The 21,106-nt window shown below is 40.9% G+C and overlaps 1 protein-coding gene across 1 annotated transcript; it reads right to left on the bottom strand.

Annotated features, from left to right (window-relative positions):
- Positions 1-16,910: 16,910 nt before the first annotated feature.
- LOC111373373 lies at positions 16,911-18,515 on the bottom strand. The gene is made up of 4 exons (XM_022995891.1): positions 18,388-18,515; positions 18,190-18,277; positions 17,694-18,098; positions 16,911-17,462 (listed from the first exon to the last, which is right to left on the bottom strand). The coding sequence occupies exons 1-4, from the start codon at positions 18,513-18,515 to the stop codon at positions 16,911-16,913; spliced, it is 1,173 nt and encodes a 390-aa protein (XP_022851659.1).
- Positions 18,516-21,106: the final 2,591 nt, after the last annotated feature.

Here is a 21,106-nt window from a genome sequence, read left to right as displayed (position 1 = left end):
TTTTTTTTTTTTTTTTTCTCTCTGAAATGTGAAGTTAAATTATAGGGCTGTGTGTAATTTGTTCTTTCGGATAACCCAGAAAATTCTTGTTATATAGAGAGCCTTATTGGGCACAACGATCACTAATGGGACTAAGGAATTTATCGAACAACTTGGTCCATTAAATTGCCAAAGGGCTAAAATCCTTGAATTTCGTGGACCCTGGTCCACTTGCTTTGATCTCCCAATCTAGAATGTGTCAAAATAAAGAAAATCACAAGTAAATCTTGTGAATAGGCAAGGCAAGAGATGACTCAAGAAGAAATAAGTTGGCAAATTCCACAAATTCGAGCACAAAATCAGCTAGAGGTTGTAAGTGACGAGTTAAATTATAGGTGCCAGTAGGATTAGAGAACCAAGCATTACCATGAAAACAACTTATGTAAGGCTCGACCACATATAAGCAAGAATCATTCAAAAGCGCCCATGATTCTTTAGTTTCTCCACTTTAGTCCGTTTTTAGAGTTGAGTGTTGGATATTTGTGTAAAAAACACACGAGTAATGCTTACTCGTGGCTCGTGAGAGTAAGAAGACGGATATTCTCGAAGTTTAATAATCACAAAATGATTTCAGAAAACTTAATAGATCAACAATCACAACTGCAACGTATATAAATCTAGAATATAAATTAATGTGTGCAATGTGTTAGTAATTGCAAATTATTGGACAAAAACTACATTCTATGTAACATATGACAACAAAGAAACATCGTTGTCAAAGGGTAAAAATGGTGTTTTGATTGTGAAAAACACAGCAAGGGCATTCCTGTTATTGGCAATAACATTAAGGAAACGTTGAAAGAGGGCTTACACGCGTCCATCCATGATTAGAAGCCAAGCCCTATTAAGGGTCATTTACCTTTCTTCTCAATTGGAGGTTCAATTTGTGCTTTAACTTTTGGGACTTTGAGTTGACGCAGAGATATCTTTGCAAGGGAAAGTTAAATAATCCTTTGTTTTTTAATTGAAGTTTTGTAAGTCCTATGTACTTGTAACAGTGGAGATTATCAACGTCTTAGTGCGTGTGACATCTGCTACAATGGAACTCATCAAGGATGTAGATATCTAACAATCAAATCATGCAAAAGTACTTTTTGCTATTTTATTTGTCGTTCATTTCACTGTGTGCGTGATTTACTTTCAGACTTAATGTAATAAAATCCTTACTTATTTCTAAAGGAATGGAGATATAACCTAACTTTTATTCTCTTCATCTAACATAGGACAAAGTCTTTTTTAGCAAGTTTAAAGGAATAATATTTAATAAAATATCCTTGTTGAAATTCTTATACTTCCACCTAATATTCTCTTTGAAAATAACTTGCGCCGCCTTAAGTTCACACGAATCTTTTTATACTGAGGAAAAATGTAAAGAAGTTTCCTGCTTGTACTCAACGTGAAATGCCATTTTAAGGGTTTGATACCTAAGACAAAATACATCATTGATTTTAATTAACGAGTCATTGAACAAGTACTTTCTCTCAACAACTCGAAAAAGACTAAAGAGAATATTAAATTGCAAATATTTAAAAAATGTCATATTTTATTATATATGAAGTTGATGAGTGATTTTTTTCAAAGTTTTTGAACCCCGAGTTTTGAAAGTATTGGTTTGAGTCTATATAAACATGCCGATGATCTGATTTTAAATTGAACCAAACAGTAACAAAATTGTTTTAGCCTATTAGGTTTGGGTTTTGCTGTTTGTCCCGTGATTAAATCCTGGGATTAGGTCCATTCAGATCAAGGGCCGAGGTGGCACGGGCCGACCTCGGCCCTGGACCAAAACCTTGTCTCCCCCCCTCCCTTGCCCCTCTGTTTTTGCAGCAGCACCCATTAGATTTTTCTCTAACCATTCTCGGCCATACCAGAATCTTGCCTACGGTAAAATTGAAGACGACAAGATAAACATTGCTCAAAATTATAGTTCTTTTCTTGGTGGTTGGAGAAGTTGAATGGGTAATATATTTTTTTAATAGTTGCATTACATTTTAATTGCACTTAAGATCCTCGAATTTAGCTCATTGTAACACTTGTGTTCTTAATTTTTTTTGGACAAAATCTCGTCTTTATCCTTCTATTATTTAGCCCATCTTTTCTTGATGATGATTTATATCAAAGTAATTTGCAGGATTTGAAATGAGGAAAAATATTTTTCATACTTTAGCTTTAATAAATTTTCAAAAATTTGAATGGAAAAATAAATCATTTTATGCTTCCCAATGGACCTTCGGACAGAACCATTGTAAGCGACAAGATGTGACAACAAATAAAAAGTTGAAGATAAAAATACGCCAAGAAAAAAGTAAGAACATAAGTGACATAATGAAAAAAGATTAAGGATATTAATTGAATTAAAATATGTTACAACTGATAAAAATTGTGTCGTAAATATAATTATCCAAGTTGAATATGTAAGATGTTTCCAGTTCTCCTTTTCTGTCCATTCGGATTCAGTTTTGTGATTTTTTTTTTTTTTCATTTTTCTTAGTTCAACCCTCAAATTCAATCTCTTGAAAGAAACATTTGTAATATTTTATTAACAAAAACCAAATGTAGTTGCAAACCAATTTCGTGGAGACTAAACTCAAACAAGCGACAATTTTCCAAGAAACTGTCACCAACGAATTTGAAGGTTTAAAAAATATATCAGAACTTGCTTAGTATTTCTACTTTTTACTAATATTTTGAAAATCGAAATTGCTAACAACCAAAAATAGTAAAGTGAAAAGGTTGAATCCGGATTGAACTAATAGTTAAAAATTTTTAAGATATAAAAAGTTAAAAGTCTAACTAATACTTGAAAATTGTGAAAATGTGAAAAGTTAAAAATTTAAGTTGAATTGGCCAGATCTTGGTGTGAAAAAGGGTGGTTCTTTGCCTTTTACCTTCGTATTCTTATTTTATTATTACTAGTCAAAATTGAATGTGCATTGCACGTTATTATAAAAAAAATTATAAATGATATAAAAGTAATATTTGATACTAATTTGTTGGATGATTTGATGAGTCTCGGACAAATTAAAGAAAATAAAATTTAGCATATAAATGTAAGAGAAGAAAATTGTACTCAAATTATACTCTCAAAACTCAATTTCTATGATTCAAATTTTTTGTAATGATGAAATACTATAAATGAGCAATTTTTTTATATTACATTTAATTCGTAAAAGTTAATTGTTAATAAACAAATTCAAACATCCATTAATATGTGTGTGTGTGTGTTTGTGAATATGAATAACTTTATCTATAATAACTTTAGATTCATGTAATTCAAGATTCATCGAGTGAAAATTCATTGAATCTAGGTTACTGAGAATATTAATTATAACTGACAATAAGAAAGACGAAAAATAAGGTATTATAGAAATTATTTAATTACAGAGAGATTAAAATAATCCAAAATATTATTCTCTCTTGATGTGATATTTTAATATAATTATAAATTATTATTATTATTTTCTGGATGGAAATGGATTGATTTTCAATTGAATATTCCGATCCAACTTGATATTGATATGCTCGCCTTGTTCCAATGAAAATTAGTTATAATATGATGGAGTGATCATCACCTCATCTTTCCCACCAAACATACTGTGACCAATCCATGAATTCAACACTCCAAATGTTGTCTATTTGACTTGTAAGAATTTTCTTGGTAATGATGAAGAAACGTTGATAGCGATTCATTAATGTTAACAAATATTGGAATTTTAATTTGGTTTGGTATGATATGATAATGAAGTTAATTATAAGAAAACAAAAAAAAAATCCTTTTAAAAAGAGAATAAAATGAAAATGAGACTTTCTTTTACTCTTTCTTGAAAATAGGTTTTCTGCTTTTCTTTTTAGAAAAAATGGCAATATAAGTCCCTATTTATTGTAATTTGGTCTCAAATATTTCATTATAGTTATACAATTATTTTCTATAACGAAAACCATCTATTACTATTAAATTGTCTCGTAAACTCTTGCATGTCCAACTTCATGAAACTAAGCCACTTTTTTATGAGCGTTAAAAATATATATATAATTTTTTTTTTTGAGAAAATTAGTTTTAAAATATTGACTTTTTTTTTTGGAGAATTTGTGGTCGAAAAGTAGGAAAATTTTTAGTTTACGAGCAAAACATTTCATTGTGAAAATGTGTGATTAAAAATGAGTTAAAAAAAAAAGAAAAAGAGTTTTTACAGAATATACTCGTAGTGTTAATGGTGGTAGCGGTGGGAGTAGAAGTGGCAATGGTTGTAGTTGTGATAGTTGTGGCAATGATAATAGTAGTAATAATGATAGTTATGGTAGTGGTGGTAGTAGTGGATAACAACAAATAAATATACTCAAGCTCTTCTATTAGTCTAACGTAATCAACATACCTTGCAAAGTTTAATGAAAAATGACACGCATTCTAGTTATATAAAATTTAAAAAGAAAAATGCACTCTCAAATTTGTACCTAGTTGTGTGTTTTTCAATAGAAAGAGTGGTGGTAGATGAGAGAGAGAGAAAAGGTTCGGTTTGTGTGGGGGTGGGTGTGGGGTTATGTTAGGTAACATGATTTTATTTAAATACCTGATTTTTGAAAGAATTTATTTGAATCATGATTATTGAAACGGAGAATCGCAGTTATGGTCCCAAACCTTTTTGTTTTCATAAACTTTATTCAAACCTTTTGTTGACCTCATTTCTGATTGGGGCTATGCGGACAACAGATGTCAAACCCACCCGCAAGCCTGGTCCTACACGCTAAGACACGTAGGCAGTCTGGAACGGACAAAGAGTGAGGGCGTGGGAGCGGCTCAAAGGCGCGAGATGACATCGTTTGGAATTCGATGAGACATTTGACCAACGATTGTACAATAATTACCAATCGTGGTTTGTTGAATTTCTATGTAAACTCGGTTGTAATGCAAGAGAGTAAAATGTGTAATAATTGTTCTTGTATTGAATCTTGCATTAGTTTTACGATGGGTGCATGGGAGAGTTTTTATAATAATACGAGTTGAATCGTGCCCTCGGTTGAGAGTACATGTGACATCATCTTTTAGTTTACTTATCTAATCATAGGCATCATTTTTTACCAACTAGCCTGCTATACATTTATCAATTGGCAAAGCTGTCGTTATGTTTGACAAGACAAGACAAGACACTTGCACTCTATGATGGACGTTCCATCAATCACTCGAAGAGGATTCTTGTGTAAGACCGGATCTTTTGGAAGAGGTGATGCTAAAGGTGCTTCAGAGCTTTGGCTGAGACCTCGTTATGGACCATCTCGACCAATGCACTTCAGTCCTCAAGCAGTTGGGCCACGTCAGAGGCTTTGTTTCTATATGTTGCGTGTTCTTCGTTGGCCTTAGGGCCTAGGCCACCATGCCACATGGTTTGGCTTAGGTGGGCCACAGGCCCCAGTGGGTCGATTAAGTGTACCGGTACGTAACAATAGTCCTCCAAATTCAAATATAGTCATTTATGTAATGCATGGACTTTAATGTTCGAATAAGTCCTCTTTTTTCGTTGGGTAAAAATTGGAAGAATTTTTGAACCCTAAATAATAGTCCTCCAAGTCTAAATATAGATATTTTATATCATGGTTGGAGTTAAAATTGTATAGATGCATCTAGACAAGTACTTGAAGTTTACTGTTATGATGTTTAATGGTGAGCCGAGATAGGAAATCTGTGTTGTCGAGGCTCATCGTGTTGTTTGTTGAAAAATGTTTTGAAGCTGAGGCACGTGAATGCTAAAGTGTCGAGGCTTGTGCTAGTATAGTTGTCGAATTTTGTGTTTAAGCTGAGGTAAGTAAGAAGCTGAACTGCCGAAGTGTAATGGGTGTTGGAAGCCAAGGCAATTTCAAGTTGAACTGCTGAGGCATGTTTGTTATAGCTGAATTTATTTCGAGGCCGAGTCAGGAGTAATGCTGTAACTATCGAGGCTCGTGTGGTGATGATTGCCCTTAATAGATGTGTTAATGATTTGATGTTTTGTAAGTGTTACCTAGAAAAAGCAGCCGAATCGTTACAACTTTCAATGCACGTACGGCTGTCGTAGTAAATGCACAATAATAGTTACAGCTGGAGCTTCTAGAAGTTGACGCACCTGGGAGATGCATAAGTAGCAAGTTAAGATCTGAGGCGTTGGTTTTGAAAACGGTTTGAATTTTATGCCTCAGGTTTGAATAAAGATGGACGGCTCAGATTTAATGGGCCTCAATCAGACGACTGGGGTTCGTTTTGACCTCATATAAAACATAAACCACTCTCATTTTCAACCCTTTACTTTGCAAATTTTCTGATTTCTCTGTAATTCTCAAGTTTTTCAGCATCCAATTTTCTATGTTCTCCATTTTTCGATGTCGTCCATCCTCATCTTCTTAGTCACTCATGTAGGTATTCTTTCATCAAGTTGAATTTTTCTGTGATCTTTGTTAGTTTCTTGATTTCTTTCTGAGATAGAATCGAGTTCGGGTAGGGAGTTAGTTATCGTAGCTAAGTTAGGTGAGGGTAGTAGTTCCGAGGTCAAGCAGTATGCTATTGCTGAGGAGCCATAGATTACAATGAAGACTGGGGGCTTCTAGGATAGCTTCGAATATGACCTCGAAGAGGTTGGGAGAGATCATGGAGAGGTACCATATCCTTTATACTATAGAAATGCTAGCACAGCCCTACTAGTACTTGAGGCCCACAAACGAGCATGTTATCAATGCCTGGATGTGTGGCAGTAAGTGAATACATGTTTAAGGCTGGTATGCGTCTTCCTATGCACTCCTTCTTCAGGGCTGTGCTTAGGAATTTTATGTTGTTGCCAACCCAGGTTCCGTTGAATGGGTAGAGCCAACTAGTTGGGTCGTATTTCCTATGGAAGGAAGTATCTTTAGGGGAGGACATGCCTCTGCATGCCTTCCAGACTCTTTTTCAGCCCAAAGTCTTAGGTAAAGACGAGTCTAAGGGGTGGTACTACATAACTCCTTGGGGGTTCACGCACCTTTTATGGTGGGACTGCCTTCTTCCATCAAGGCGTGGAAGATGTCTTGGTTCTGGGTTCGAGACAAGAGGCAAGCGGTGGAGGGAGATACAACCTTAGCATGCACAGTGTTAACCCAGTATTATGAAGCCCGTGAGTGGCTTAAACTGAAACTACAATGTGTTTTAATGTTGAATTTCCCATTTTTTTGCTAACTGTGGTGACTTATTTTGCAGATTTTAGGTTGCACTTTGAGATTCACGAAGTTGAGTTCGGCGTCATAGAGGAGATATACAAGTATCCTTTGAAGCTTTGCCACTACGACCATTTGATTGACTGAAGCAAATATTTCATAGACTTTGGATTGATGGCCTCAAAAGGTATGAAGTGCTTTTACTTTCATTTTTAACTGATACTGGGTTCTAACTTTTCTTTTATTCTGTTGCTTGCAGACAAGTTTAAAAAGAGGGAGTACCCCACTCTAGATATGGCCTCCATTCTCAAAGCCACCTCCACTGTGGGGGCTAGGGCTCTGAAGCCAGCTCCGGTGGAGCCAAAGCAGTGAAGCGCAAGTTGGAGTACCTCTCCAAGAACCATGCTAGAAGAGAAGCTGCTGAGGAGGAGGCCCCTCAAAAGGACAAGGATCGGGAGGCCAGGGGCAAGGAAAAGGTCCTCGAGGAGTCCCAGAAAAAGAGAAAACTGGTGCATTAAGCAGCTTCTTTGGGAAGTTGGGGATCTCTGTGTCCCATTCAAGCAAGGACGCTCCTCCTCTTTAGCCGAAGCTGATGGAGTCCACCATGAAGGCTGCGAAAGTGGAAATAGTTCAACTGGCTAAGGAAGAAGTGAGGGATGAGGCTAATAGGCGGGCAGCAGAGAAAGCGGAGGAGGAGGAAGCAGTGAAGGTCGACCCGCCAGGACTCCAGGGAAGTCCGTGAGTTTCTTAGTGGGGTGTGAGGAGAAACTAGCTCCTGTACTATTGGTAGCATTACCAGCCAAAGTCCAAGGCGCCACAAAGAATTTCCACAAACTCTGGATGGACCGGTGGTAGATGTACTCTTCCATCTGCGACGCAGCTGACCTTACAAAGGCTATGGTAAGCCAGAGCGTTAGAACTTTGGGCCTCACATTAGAGTGTCACGAGACCCTCACAACATTCAAACAATAAATAAGTCCTCTGTGAACAAGCTAGCCTCCGATGAAGAGGAGGTAAAGAAAATAAAGGTCGAGGCAAAGGAGTTGAAGGCCTAGCGAACTGAAGAGAATGCCAAGCTGGAGTCTACCTTGGCCTAAATCGAGGCTTTGAAGAAGGAAATGTATGAATCCCAGTGTGAGGTGGTGTCCCTCACTAAGAAGGTGGAAATTTCCAACAACTACCAGAAAGTACTGTCGAAGCTCTGGAGAAGGCCAACCTCAAGCTAAATAGGGCTAAGGATGCGTATAATTTTTTGGAAGGCCAAATAAAGTGGCACGTTGACGATGCCAACCTGCAAGGGAAGAGGCCAAGATGGCGAAGGAAGAGGTGATTAAGGAGTACATCGCAAACTTTCACACCACAGAGGAGTACCAACGCTTTAGCTTTTACTGGAAAAACTTTACTTATGCCGAGGTATTTGGAAGGGTTAAGGTCTGAGCTTATAGACGAGGTTCCTCAGACCCCAGCCAAAGAAGCAGTGGGTGAAGAAGAAAGTAATGAAGCTACTAGAGCTCCTTCCGCTAAGGCATCCCCACCTCCACACTCGGAGGCTTAGGGTAGTTCCTTTTTAGTTCGTGTACTTTGTAATGGCTTGAGGCCCTCTTCTTGTGATGACATTTTGAAGATTAATATATGAAGCTTCTTTGCAATTGTGTCCTCATCTCTTTATCATATATTGTTGTTTTTCTTCCAAGTGTATGAGCTTCGTCCAGTGGTTGAATTTAAACGTAATATCCCAACTTCAATAACTTGAATGATAATGAGCACCAATGATGGACATTATGCCTAGGTTAAGTAACTTAAATGCATCATGACTTCCAAGCAGATTGAACTACTTGACTTGGTAACTAGTACTGGCCCGGTAATTTGGTTTTAACATGACATGTAATGTGAGTAGCTTAGCTTGGTCCTTGGTCTTGTAAGTTGAACTGTTGTGTTGAGTTCGTAATAATCAAGCTTTGATGCCCAATGAACCTTTGAGTTCGGCACTAGCGTTGTGCATTGTTCACCTCCCTTTAATGTTCAACTCCACCAAAAAGGGTATGTGGCATACGCCTTAGAGTTCAGACAAGGTGATCTACTGTTGGGATCAAGACCTATCTTCAAAGGCTACCACACTTCCCTGCATAGTGGATGGTACAACCATGTAGAGGCTTCTTCCTTTGGCGTTCAGTTTCATCAAAAGGAGGCATGTGGCGTACGCCTCGAAGTTCAGACAAGGTGATCTCCTATTGGGATCAAGACTCTCCTTCGAGGTGCCCACGCTTACCAACATGATGGGTGGTATAGCCATGCATAGGCTTCTTCCTTTAGCGTTCAGTTATGTCAAAGGGAGGCGTGTGGTATACGCCTCGAAGTTCAGATGATGTGATCTTATGTTGGGATCAAGACCTCTCCTCCGAGGCGCCCACGATTTGAGAAAATTTTATCACTTAACTTGAACAACGTTCTATTGAAGTTTAAAATTGCATACATAAGCTAGGGTAAGACCTTCAACAGGGTAGTACATTCATCGATAGTAAATATGGAGATGTTTAATGTTCCATGGACGAAGCTATGCCTTGCCATCCATGTCTTTGATCTAATAAATACCAGGTCGGACTTTCTACCTAATTCTATTGGACCCTTCCCAGTTCGGACCCATGTTGCCCGTACTTGGTTCTTTGGAGGATAAGAAAACTCTCTGAAAAACCAAGTCGTTGATTCGAAATGACCTCTTCTTTACCTTCGAGTTATAGTACTTGGTCATTTTCTTCTGATAGGCAGCTAGTCTTAGCTAGGATTCGTCTCTTCTTTCATCAATGAAATCAAGTTCACATCTTCAAAGCTCGTCATTGGTTATCTTGTTGAAGTGTAAGCAATGGGGTAATGGTACACCGACCTCAAGTGGGCTCATGGCCTCAGTGTCGTAAGCCATTGAGAAGGGACTTTTCCCTATAGGAGTTCTGGTGGTAGTTCGGATTGCCCAAAGTACTTGAGGCAGCTCATCATCCCATATCCCTTTCGATACATCAAGTTTCCTCTTTAGGACATGTTTAATGGTCTTGTTCACGGGTTCTACTTGGCCCTTAGCCTGGGGGTAGTAAGGCGTGGAGAAGTGCTTTTTTATGCCAGTTCATCACATAGGCTTCGAACTTTCTTTTTGTTAAATTGCCTTCCATTGTTGGAGACGATCGAGTGGGGAAATCTGAACCGGCATATAATATTCTTCCATAAGAACTTAGAAATGTTTGCTTCTGTAATCTTTGTCAGTGGTTCAGCTTCAACCTACTTCGTAAAGTAATCAATGACCACTATTGGAAAGTTTGCACCTCCTATACCTTTTGGTAGGGGACCTATGAGGTCCGCGCCGCACTTGGAGAAAGGCCGGGGGTTGGAGACTGTAGTTAATTCCTATGAATGTTGTCTTTGGATAGGAAATAAACGTTGGCACTTGTCACAGTTGAGCACAAATTAGAGGGTATCTTTCTTCAAGGTGGGCCAGTAGTACCCCTCCTTCTATGCCATTTGTGTTAAAGCCAGACCTCCAGAGTGGTTGCCACAAATACCTTAATGGACTTCTCTTAGTATGTAGGTGGCTTCTTTACTGCCTATGCATCAGAGAAGGGGGGAAAAGCTTCTTTTGTAGAATACATCGTCAATGAAGACAAAATGAGCTGACTTCCTCCTCAATTTGTAGGCCTCATCTTTGTTAGTGGGAATGACCTGGTCTTTGAGATTGGCAACAATCTGATGCATTCAGGAAGGAGTTTTTTCTACCCACTCACATATGAGGCCTCGATGGAAGGTTTCAAAAGGTGCTCAATTGGTACTACTGTCAGCAATTCAAAGTCCTTGCTATTAGCAAGTTTGGAGAGTGCGTCGATGTTTACATTTCCCATTTGTAGAATTTGAATGAGTTTGAATGTTTCAAATGATGGGAGTAAGTCCATCACCAGCCTAAAGTGGCCATGCTCTTATCTCTGGCTGAAAAGCTTTCAAGGACTTGGCTCACAACTAGCTGGGAGTTGCTGTTAATGGACTCACCTACTATTTCTTCGCTAATCTGAGGCCTGCAATGAGTGCCTCATACTCTGCCACATTATTGGTGACCTTGAATTCGAACTTCACAGCTGAGTTTAGTTTGTGACCCTCTGGGCTTACTAAGATCACCTCGACTCCCGAACCTATGTCTCCAGCCGATTCGTCCATGAATAGGTCCTACGTGGGGGCTCAAGAGGCTCCATCATTTTTTCCACTTTTGGCACGTTGGTAAATTCTGCCACAAAATCAAATAAGGCTTGGCCCTTAATAGCTGCCCTAGTTTTAAAGACAATGTCAAATTCACTAAGCTCCACTGTCCATTTTAGCAACCTCCCCGAGGCGTCAGACTTCTGAAGTACTTGCCTCAAGGAGAAGTTGGTTAAAACATGCATGGTGTGAGCCTGGAAGTAGGGCCTCAGTTTTCTAGAAGCCTTGATTAAGGCCAAGGTAAGCTTCTCCATATCAGGATAGCGTGTTTCTGATGAAAGAGTGTTTTGCTAATATAGTACCCGAGGAGCTGGGTGGTACCTTCCTCTTTGATAAGGACCGCACTGATGGCTTCATTCGAGACAGCCAAGTATAATTGCAGAACTTCCTCGAGCTTCGACTTTGAGAGGATAGGGGCTTGCCCTAGGTGCCTTTTCAGACCCTGAAAAGCCTCTTCACATTCCTCTATCCATTAGAACCTCTTATTCCCTTTCAATGTCTTAAAGAATGGGAGTCACTCGTCGGTGGCCTTTGAGACAAAGCGACTAATGCTGCCACACATTCGGTTAAGCTTTGGACTTTCTTTGGTTTTTGGGAGATCGCATTTCGATCAAGATTTTATCTGGATTGGCTTCAATTCTCGTTTGATTGACCATATACCCGAAGAACTTTCCAGAGGCAACATCAAATGCACATTTGAAGGGATTGAGCCTCATTCTGTATCTTCGCAAAATTTGAAAGGTGTTGTCCACATGGGCATCTGCCTTCAGTCTTTTCACAAGCATGTCGTCCATATAGACCTCTATAATCTTGCCAATGTGATCCGCAAATATTTTGTTGACAAGCCTTTGATAAATAGCCTCGACATTTTTCAACCCGATGGTATCATCTTGTAGCAATAACGGCTTCTGTCCGTGATAAAGGAAGCGCTCTTCTCATCTGCCGGGTATATAGAGATTTGATTATAGCTTGAGTAGGCATCTATGAAGCTTAATAACTCATGTTTGACGGTGGAGTCTACTAATTGATCAATCTTAGGAAGCGGGAAGCTATCTTTAGGACATGCTTTGTTAAGATTAGTGAAGTCAATACATACCCTCCATTTGTCACTGTGCTTCTTAACCAACACCGAATTGGAAACCCACTTCGAGTAAATGGCCTCCCTGATGAAGTCATTCTTGATTAGCTTCTGCACCTTTTCTTTTAGGGCCTCATACTTCTCCGGATTAAGGGCTTTTCTCTTTTGTCTATTCGGTGCAACCTTAAAATCAATCTTAAGGTGATGGCAACTGACCTTGAGGTCGATGCCCGCCATATCCTCATTCCAGGCAAAGACGTCAAGGTTCCCACTTAAGAAGTCCTTAAGTTTTTCTTTCAAGTCACTAGATAGGCACTTACCCACTTTCATTATTTTGGTGGGATCCTAGGGGTCAACAAGAAAACTTTTCAGCTCTTAAACTAGGGCTATCTGAGGTTCCTGCTCAGCCATGTGGGGATCGATCTCGTCAAGTATGAGCTGTTCTTTCTGTTTGGGAGGAGCGTTGATCATTTCAACATCTTCTCGTTCAGAAAGAGCCTCACCTGGAACGTCTATCATGTCCATGTCAATTATAATAACATTGACATCCTGGGGCTTAGCGTTCCTGATGGAGCTCAGGTAACACTCCCTTGATCCTCTCTGGTCACTTCTTACTGTCTCCACCCCATTCTTGGTCGAGAATTTCATGCATAGGTGGTCGATAGAGGTGACGACTCCCAATTCCTTCAGGGCAGGTCTCCTTAGCATCCCGTGACAAGTCGACCAGCTATCTACAATAAAGAACTCCATGAAGTTCAATGTGGTTTGAGGTGATTCTCCCATTTTCACTGCGAGTGTGATCTTTCTCCTTGGAGCGATGCTATCTCCAGTGAATTCGTATAAGGGAGTAGTGGTAGGAGTTAAATCGTGGTCCAAAATCATTTTGTCAAGATAGATCCGAATAGAATGTTCGCAGAGCTACCATTGTCGACTAGCATCCACTTAAGCCCATTCCAAGCACAACGGCCCTCACAAAAAGTACATCACAATAGGGGAAGTGAACTCCTTCCACGTCTTCTTGGGTGAAGACGATGGGTGGTGCTTGATTTCTTCGGGAGTTACTGTCCACAATATAGCTCGTCAACGGACGGAGTTTGGCCTCTCGAGCATAGTTTCTTTGTGAGTTTCGTGTCTCACCACCTACGTAGGGGCCTCCAAATATGGTATCCTAATGCGAATCCCATAGCAACGTTGACTACAAAACCCACAAGGAGGTTGACGAACCCAAGAAAGCCAAATTAATCCAAGAGTTTAGGATTAATCCAAAAGAAAGTCGAACCAAAAAACTCAACAAGAACGACGCTTGAAAGACCCCTTGATCACGCAATTCAAGAATTGAATCCGGTTGTTTGAATGCCACAAGTTAACACTTGATAAGTTCGAAGTTGTTTAATGAAGAACGATGAAGAGAAGATAATACGCCTCACTTTAATTCAATATCAAATATGTTAAAAGTTTTTAACGATTAAATGAAAACTCTTATTTATACTAAACCTAAAAACTAGGTAAAAATCGTGCAAAAGTCGAGCATATTTTCCAAAATATGGAAAAGAATAAAAAACTAACAAAATATGAAAAATTGCCAAAAATAGAAAATTCGCCAAAAATTTTGGCCTATGATACCGCGATGCTTATTTCTATGTGGTCGTATAGTTCACACGGGTTGGCTCCTTTGTGTTTCGGTAAGCATGCATGTGACCGCGAGCCTCATAAGCCTATGCGGTCGCATAGGCTTATCATTTTCCTCCGTCTTCGGCCTTCGATATTAAATTGATCCAAGTTGATTCGGCCTTCAACCCAAACATGAAAGTTGCTCCATTTTGAGTCCCAAACATGGTTCCATCAATGGTTTCTTGAACGAGTAATCCCATAGCTTGTTTCACTTGCTCTGCCTTGGATTGTGTCATCGGTCCTCCATCGACTATCAACAGGTGTCGTCTTGCACTTGCCTTCATCGGGCTCGACTCCCAGGTCATATCATATCTACCTCATGCATTGGGGCCTCTTCTTGAGCTTGATGGCCCCTAAGGTGTTTGCACCCTTCTCTGGGCCTTTCCACGTTTTGCTCATTCCTCCTACAGGAAAAACATCCTACTGGCGGGAGTGGCCTCTTCATGCCTAGGTTGATGGTCATACCTAGGTGGGGCCCTGTTTGCCTGGGGTGATTCATTCATTTTGTCATTCCAGGAACTTTCTCGTTGGGTGTGTTGAGCATACTCCTGACAATCTGTGGTATCGTGAGTGTAAGAGCGATGGTACGTACAATATTCGAAGAGGTTCTGATTTAACCTATTCCAAGGCCCTGAACAACACCATCGGCCTCTTCCTCTTCGGAGGGTCTGTTGTGAAGTTCCTCCTGTTGTGTGTTGGGCACAAGGATGATATCTTCATATTCCAAGGTTGGAATCACATTCCTCTTTAGGACATGTTTAATGGTCTTGTTCACAGCCTCTACTTGACCATTAGCCTGGGAGTGATGAAGCGTGGAGAAGTGCTTCTTTATGCCAGTTCATCACATAGGCTTCGAACTTTCTTTTTGTTAAATTGCCTTCTTGGTTAGAGATGATCGAGTGGGAAAATCTAAACCGACATATAATATTCTTCCATAAGAACTTGGAAAGGTTTGCTTCTGTGATCTTTGTCAGTGGTTCAGCTTCAACCTACTTCGTGAAGTAATCAATGGACACTATTGTAAAGTTTGAACCTCTTATACCTTTTGGTAAGGGACCTATGAGGTTCGCTCCCCACTTGGAGAAAGGCCGGGGGTTGGAGACTGCAGTCAATTCCTGTGAATGCTGTCTTTGGATAGGAGAGAAATGTTGGCACTTGTCACAGTTGCGCACAAATTAGAGGGTATCTTTCTTCGAGGTAGGCCAGTAGTACCCCTGCCTCAATACCTTTTGTGTTAAAGCCAGACCTCCAGAGTGGTTGCCACGAATACCTTAATGGACTTCTCTTAGTATGTAGGTGGCTTCCTTACCACCTATACATCAGAGAAGGGGAGAGAAGCTTCTTTTGTAAGTACATCGTCAATGAAGACAAAACAAGCTGACCTCCTCCTCAATTTGTAGGCCTCATCTTTATTTGTGAGAATGACCTAGTCTTTGAGATTGGCAACAATGGGTTGCATTCAGGTAGGAGTTTTTTCTACCCACTGACATCTGGGGCCTCGATTGAAGGTGTCAAGAGGTGCTCAATTGGTACTACTGTCAGTAATTCAAAGTCCTTACTGTTAGCAAGTTTGGAGAGTGCGTCGATGTGTGCATTTTTCGTTCGTGGAATCTGAATGAGTTTGAATTTTTCAAATGATGGGAGTAAGTCCATCACCAGCCTCAAGTGGCCATGCTCTTACCTCTAGCTGAAAAGCTGCCATTGACTTGGCTTACAACTAGCTGGGAATTGCTATTGATGAGTCATCTGCTATTCGTTCGCTAATCTAAGGCCTGTAATGAGTGCCTCATACTCTGCCACATTGTTGGTGACCTTGAATCCGAACTTCACAGCTGGGTTCAGTTTTTGACCCTCTGGGCTTACTAAGATCACCCTGACTCCCGAACCTGTGTCTCCAACCGATCCGTCCATGAATAGGTTCCATGTGGGGGCTCTACAGGCTCCATCATTTTCTCCACTTCTGGTACGTTGGTAAATTCTGCCACAAAATCAGATAAGGCTTGGCCCTTGATAGCTGCCCTAGTCTTAAAGACAATGTCAAATTTACTAAGCTCCACTGTCCATTTTAGCAGCCTCCCAAAAGCATTAGACTTCTAAACTACTTGCCTCAAGGGGAAGTTGGTTAAAACATGAATGGTGTGAGCCTGGAAGTAGGGCCTCAGTTTTCTAGAAGCTTTGATTAAGACCAAGGCAAGCTTCTCCATATCGAGATAGCGTGTTTCTGATGATAGAGTGCTTTGCTAGTATAGTACCCGAGGAGCTGAGTGGTACCTTCCTCTGTAATAAGGACCGCATTGATGGCCTCATTTGTGATGGCCAAGTATAATTGCAGAACTTCCTCGGGCTTCGACTTTGAGAGGATAGGGGCTTGCCCTAGGTGCCTATTCAGGCCCTGGAAAGCCTCTTCACATTCCTCTATCCATTAGAACCTCTTCTCCCCTTTCAATGTCTTAAAGAATGGGAGGCACTTGTCAGTGGCCTTTGAGACAAAGCAACTAATGCTGCCACATGTTCGTTTAAGCTTTGGACTTTCTTTGGTTTTCGGGGGATCGTATTTCGATTAAAGTGATGATTTTATCTTGATTGGCTTCAATTTTCCTTTAATTGACCATATACCCTAAGAACTTTCCTGAGGCAACACCAAATGCACATTTGAGGGGGTTGAGCCTCATTCTGTATCTTCGTAAAATTTGAAAGGTGTTGTTCAAGTGTGCCACATGGTCATCTGCCTTCAGACTTTTCACAAGCATGTCATCCACATAGACCTCCATCGTCTTGCCAATGTGGTCCGCAAATATTTTGTAGACAAGTCTTTGATAAGTAGCCCCGACATTTTTAAACCCGAAGGCATCATCTTGTAGCAATAAAGGCCTCTGTCCGTGATAAAAGAAGCGTTCTTCTCATCGGCCAAGTACATAGAGATTTGATTATAGCTTGAGTAGGCGTCCATAAAGCTTAATAACTCACGTCCGATGGTAGAGTCTACTAATTGATCAATCCTAGGAAGCGGGAAGCTATCCTTGGGACATGCCTTGTTAAGATTAGTGAAGTCAATACATACCCTCCATTTGTCACAGTGCTTCTTAACCAACACCGAATTGGAGACCCACTTCGGGTAGATTGCCTCCCTGATGAAGTCATTCTTGATTAGCTTCTGCACTTTTTCCTTTAGGACCTCATACCTCTTCGGATTAAGGGCTTTTCTCTTTTGTCTATGCTGGGCAACCTTAAAATCAATCTTAAGGTGATGGCAACTGACCTTGGGGTCGATGCTCATCATATCCTCATGCCTCTAGACAAAGACGTCAAGGTTCCCACTTAAGAAGTCCTTAAGTTTTTCTTTCAAGTTACTAGATAGGCACTTACCCACTTTTAATATTTTGGTGGGATCCCAGGGGTCAGCAGGAAAACTTTTCAGCTCCTAAACTAGGACTGTTTGAGGTTCGTACTCAACCATGTGGGGATCAATCTCATCAAGTACGAGCAGTTCTTCCTATTCGGGAGAAGCGTTGATTATTTCAACATCTTCTCGTTCAGAAAGAGCCTCACCTGGAACGTCTATCATGTCCATGTCAATTATAATAACATTGACATCCCAGGGCTTAGCCTTCCTAATAGAGCTCAGGTAGCACTCCCTTAATCCTCTCTGGTTACTTCTTACTGTCTTCATCTCATTCTTGGTCGAGAATTTCATGCATAGGTGGTGGATAGAGGTGACGGCTCCCAATTTCTTTAGGGCAGGTCTCCTTAGTATCTCGTGATATGTTGGTCGGCTATCCACAATAAGGAACTCCATGAAGTTCAAGGTGGTTTGAGGTGATTCTCCCATTTTCATTGCGAGTGTGATCTTTTTCCTTAGAGTGATGCTATCTCCAGTGAATCCATATAAGAGAGTAGTGGTAGGAGTCAAATCGTGGTCCAAAATCATCTTGTCAAGATAGATCCGAATAGAATGTTCGCAGAGCTACCATTATCGACTAGCATTTGCTTAAGCCCATTCCGAGCACAACGGCCCTCACCAAAAGTGCATCACAATAGCGGAAGTGAACTCCTTCCACGTCTTCCTGGGTGAAGATGATGGGTGGTGCTTGATTTCTTCGGGAGTTACTATCCACAATATAACTCATCAACGGATGGTGTTTGACCTCTCGGACATAGTTTCTTTGTGAGTTACGTGTCTCACCGCCTACGTAGGGGCCTCCAAATAAGGTATCCACCTTATGGATTGAGGTCTCTTCTTGAGCTTGATGGCCCTACGGTGTTTGCAACCTTCTCTGGGCCTTTCCGCATTTTGCTCATTCCTCCTACAGAGAGAACATCCTACTGGCGGGGGTGGCCTCCTCATGCCTAAGCTGATAGTCGTACCTAGGTAGGGCCCTGTTCGCCTAGGGTGATTCATTCATTTTGTCATTCTGGGAACTTTCCTGTTGGGTGTGTTGAGCATACTCCTGACAATCTGTGGTATCGTGAGTGTAAGAGCGATGGTACGTACAATATTCGAAGAGGTTCTGATTTAACCTATTCCTAGGCTTTGAACCACACCATCGGCATCTTCCTCTTCGAAAGGTCTGTTGTCAAGTTCCAGCCTGCTGTGTGTTGGCCACAAGGATGACATCTTCATATGCCAATGTTGGAATCACATTCAAAGTAGAGTTGGCAAGTGCTTGCCCTAAATTTTCATTACCAGCTTAGTTCATCTGGTAGTCTATCAGACAGGAGGTTGGTCTCCTCGTACGCTGCCTCTGCTGGTCCTGTTCGTATGCTTAATCAATTCTTCATTGATTATCTCCCGCCTCATCATTTCAAGCAGGACGTCATAGGTGGTGGGATCCTGATTTCACATGTCCCTCCAAAATAGGGTATTCATATTTAGACCTCCTCTCAATGCTGACAAGGCCTCACGATCAGTGACTTGCATGCAATACGTCATTTCATCAGTAAAGCATGACAAAAAAAATTTTGGATACTCTCCAGGTGCTTATCTCATTTCTTGGAAGCGCTGGATGGGGGCATTTCCTTCCTTGCTCATAGCTAATCTCTTAAAAAAGATGGTCTTAAATTCTGGCCAACTCCTTATGCTTCCAAGTGGTAGCTTGCTATACCAGATTTCAGCTGCTCCACTAAGTGTCAAGTGGAACGCTCTGCATTTTACTGCTAGGGTGACACCTCTTAGGCTTATGTAGGTCTTATAAGCATTTAAATGTTTCTCCGGATCACCTCTTCCATCATACTTCGGTATCTTAGGCACGACATAGTGCCTTGGCACTTGGGCACTCTTCAATTCTCTCGAAAATGGTAGATTTTTGTCATCATCATCCAAGTCACAAGACCTCTGTTGTTCATCTGAGTCAACGTTCTCATCGACTTCATATCTAGGTGTTGGATGAGAGGGACTAACTTGGTTTCTAGCCTCCTCCTCCCTCCTCTGACGTTTAGTTCTAGGTAGAGCAACACAGGGGGCATTTCATGCCTTTTCTCCAGCTTCTGAGTCATAGGAGATGGGGACTGTGGCCTCACCTAAAGCTCGCGAGGTTGTCGTTGATGCATGTGCCTCGGCTTCATTAGACTTATTCTGTCAAATACGCTGCTGGACCTACTAGGCCTTTGTTCTTGCTCACACCTTGATGGGAAGTTGTCATCTAGGTTGTATAAGACCTCGGTGGGTCGGCCAACAGCATAGTTGGAAGAAATGTCAACCTTCACTTCTCTTTTTATGGGATTTCCCCCTTGATGTGCCTGGAAGATGCAACCCATTAGCTTTGGATTTCGTCTTCTTGTTAGTATTGTCCTTGAGGGAAATAGGGAAACCTTCCCAGCCCTGCATTTGGGTCATAAGTTCCTTCATGGCCATGTTTTGGCTTGCAATGTTCCTCGTATCTATTGCCATTGCGACCATTTTCCTAGAGATCTGGGCAGTCATTCGCATGCCACCTTGGCGACGAGCTGCTGGGACAGTTGTTGGTAGGGCTCCTCCAGCATTTTCTCTCACCCTTCCGGGGGTACATCTTCATCTGAACTCATTTTTCTTAGTATCAACTTAAAATTTTCCCAAGTAATGGGGCCTCCTTTTGATCTTTGTCAAGGAGAATGCCCAAATGTTCATTTTCAGTAAGCTTTTTCCATACGGTTGTTCGTCCTTATAATATGGTTTCCAATCTATTGACCTTGTTTTCGATTGTGGCCACAGGCAATAGATGTTGGACCCAACCATGCTCATGCAAGCCTGGTCCTAAACGCTAAGACACATAGGTGATCTGGAACGGATAGAGAGAGAGAGCGTTGAAGCTGCTCAAAGGCGCGGGACGACAACGTTCAGAATCTCGCAAGACATTTGAAGAACGATTGCACAATAATTACCAATCACGATTTGTTGAATTTGTATGTAAGCTCGGTTGTATTGCAAGAGAGTAAAATGTGTAGTAATTGTTTATGTATTGAATCTTGCATTAGTTTTACGATGGGTGCATGGAGGAATATTTATAGTAATACGAGTTGAGTCGTGGTCCTCGGTTGGGAGTACACGTGGTCTCATTTTATTAGTTTACTTATTTAATCTTGGGCATCATTTTTTACCACCTAGCCTGCTATACATTTATTAATTGGCAGAGCCGTCGTTATTTGACAAAACAAGACACTTACACTTTATGATGGACGTCCCATCAATCACTCAAAGAGGATTCTTGTGTAAGATCGGATCTCTTGGGAGAGGTAATGCCAAATCTGCTTTAAAGCTTCGACTTCGGAATAGAGACCTCGGTATGGACTGCCTCGGCCAATGCACTTCGATCCTCAAGTAGTTGGGCCATGTCAGAGGCTTTGCTTCTGGATGTTGCGTGTTCTTCAAACCTTGGCCACCATACCTCTTAGTTTGGCTCAGGAGGGCCACAGGCCCCAGTAGGTCGGCCAATTGTATTGGTGCGTAACACCTTTCATTTG

This window comes from Olea europaea, unplaced genomic scaffold (assembly GCF_002742605.1).
Source record: "Olea europaea var. sylvestris unplaced genomic scaffold, O_europaea_v1 scaffold112, whole genome shotgun sequence".
In the NCBI taxonomy this organism is placed as follows: Eukaryota; Viridiplantae; Streptophyta; class Magnoliopsida; order Lamiales; family Oleaceae; genus Olea; species Olea europaea.
The sequence above is the reverse complement of the archived record's forward strand: the minus strand, read 5'-3'. Positions and strand labels throughout refer to the sequence as shown.

Coding starts and splice junctions, on each gene's coding strand:
- LOC111373373 (XM_022995891.1), bottom strand. CDS start 18,515: ATGAGGAGGCCACCCCCGCCAGTAGGATGTTCTCTCTGTAGGAGGAAT. Junction 18,099..18,189: donor GCTATTGTGATGCACTTTTG/GTGAGGGCCGTT, acceptor TATCTTGACAAG/ATGATTTTGGACCACGATTT. Junction 17,463..17,693: donor CTCTTTCTGAACGAGAAGAT/GTTGAAATAATC, acceptor GTCTTTGTCTAG/AGGCATGAGGATATGATGAG.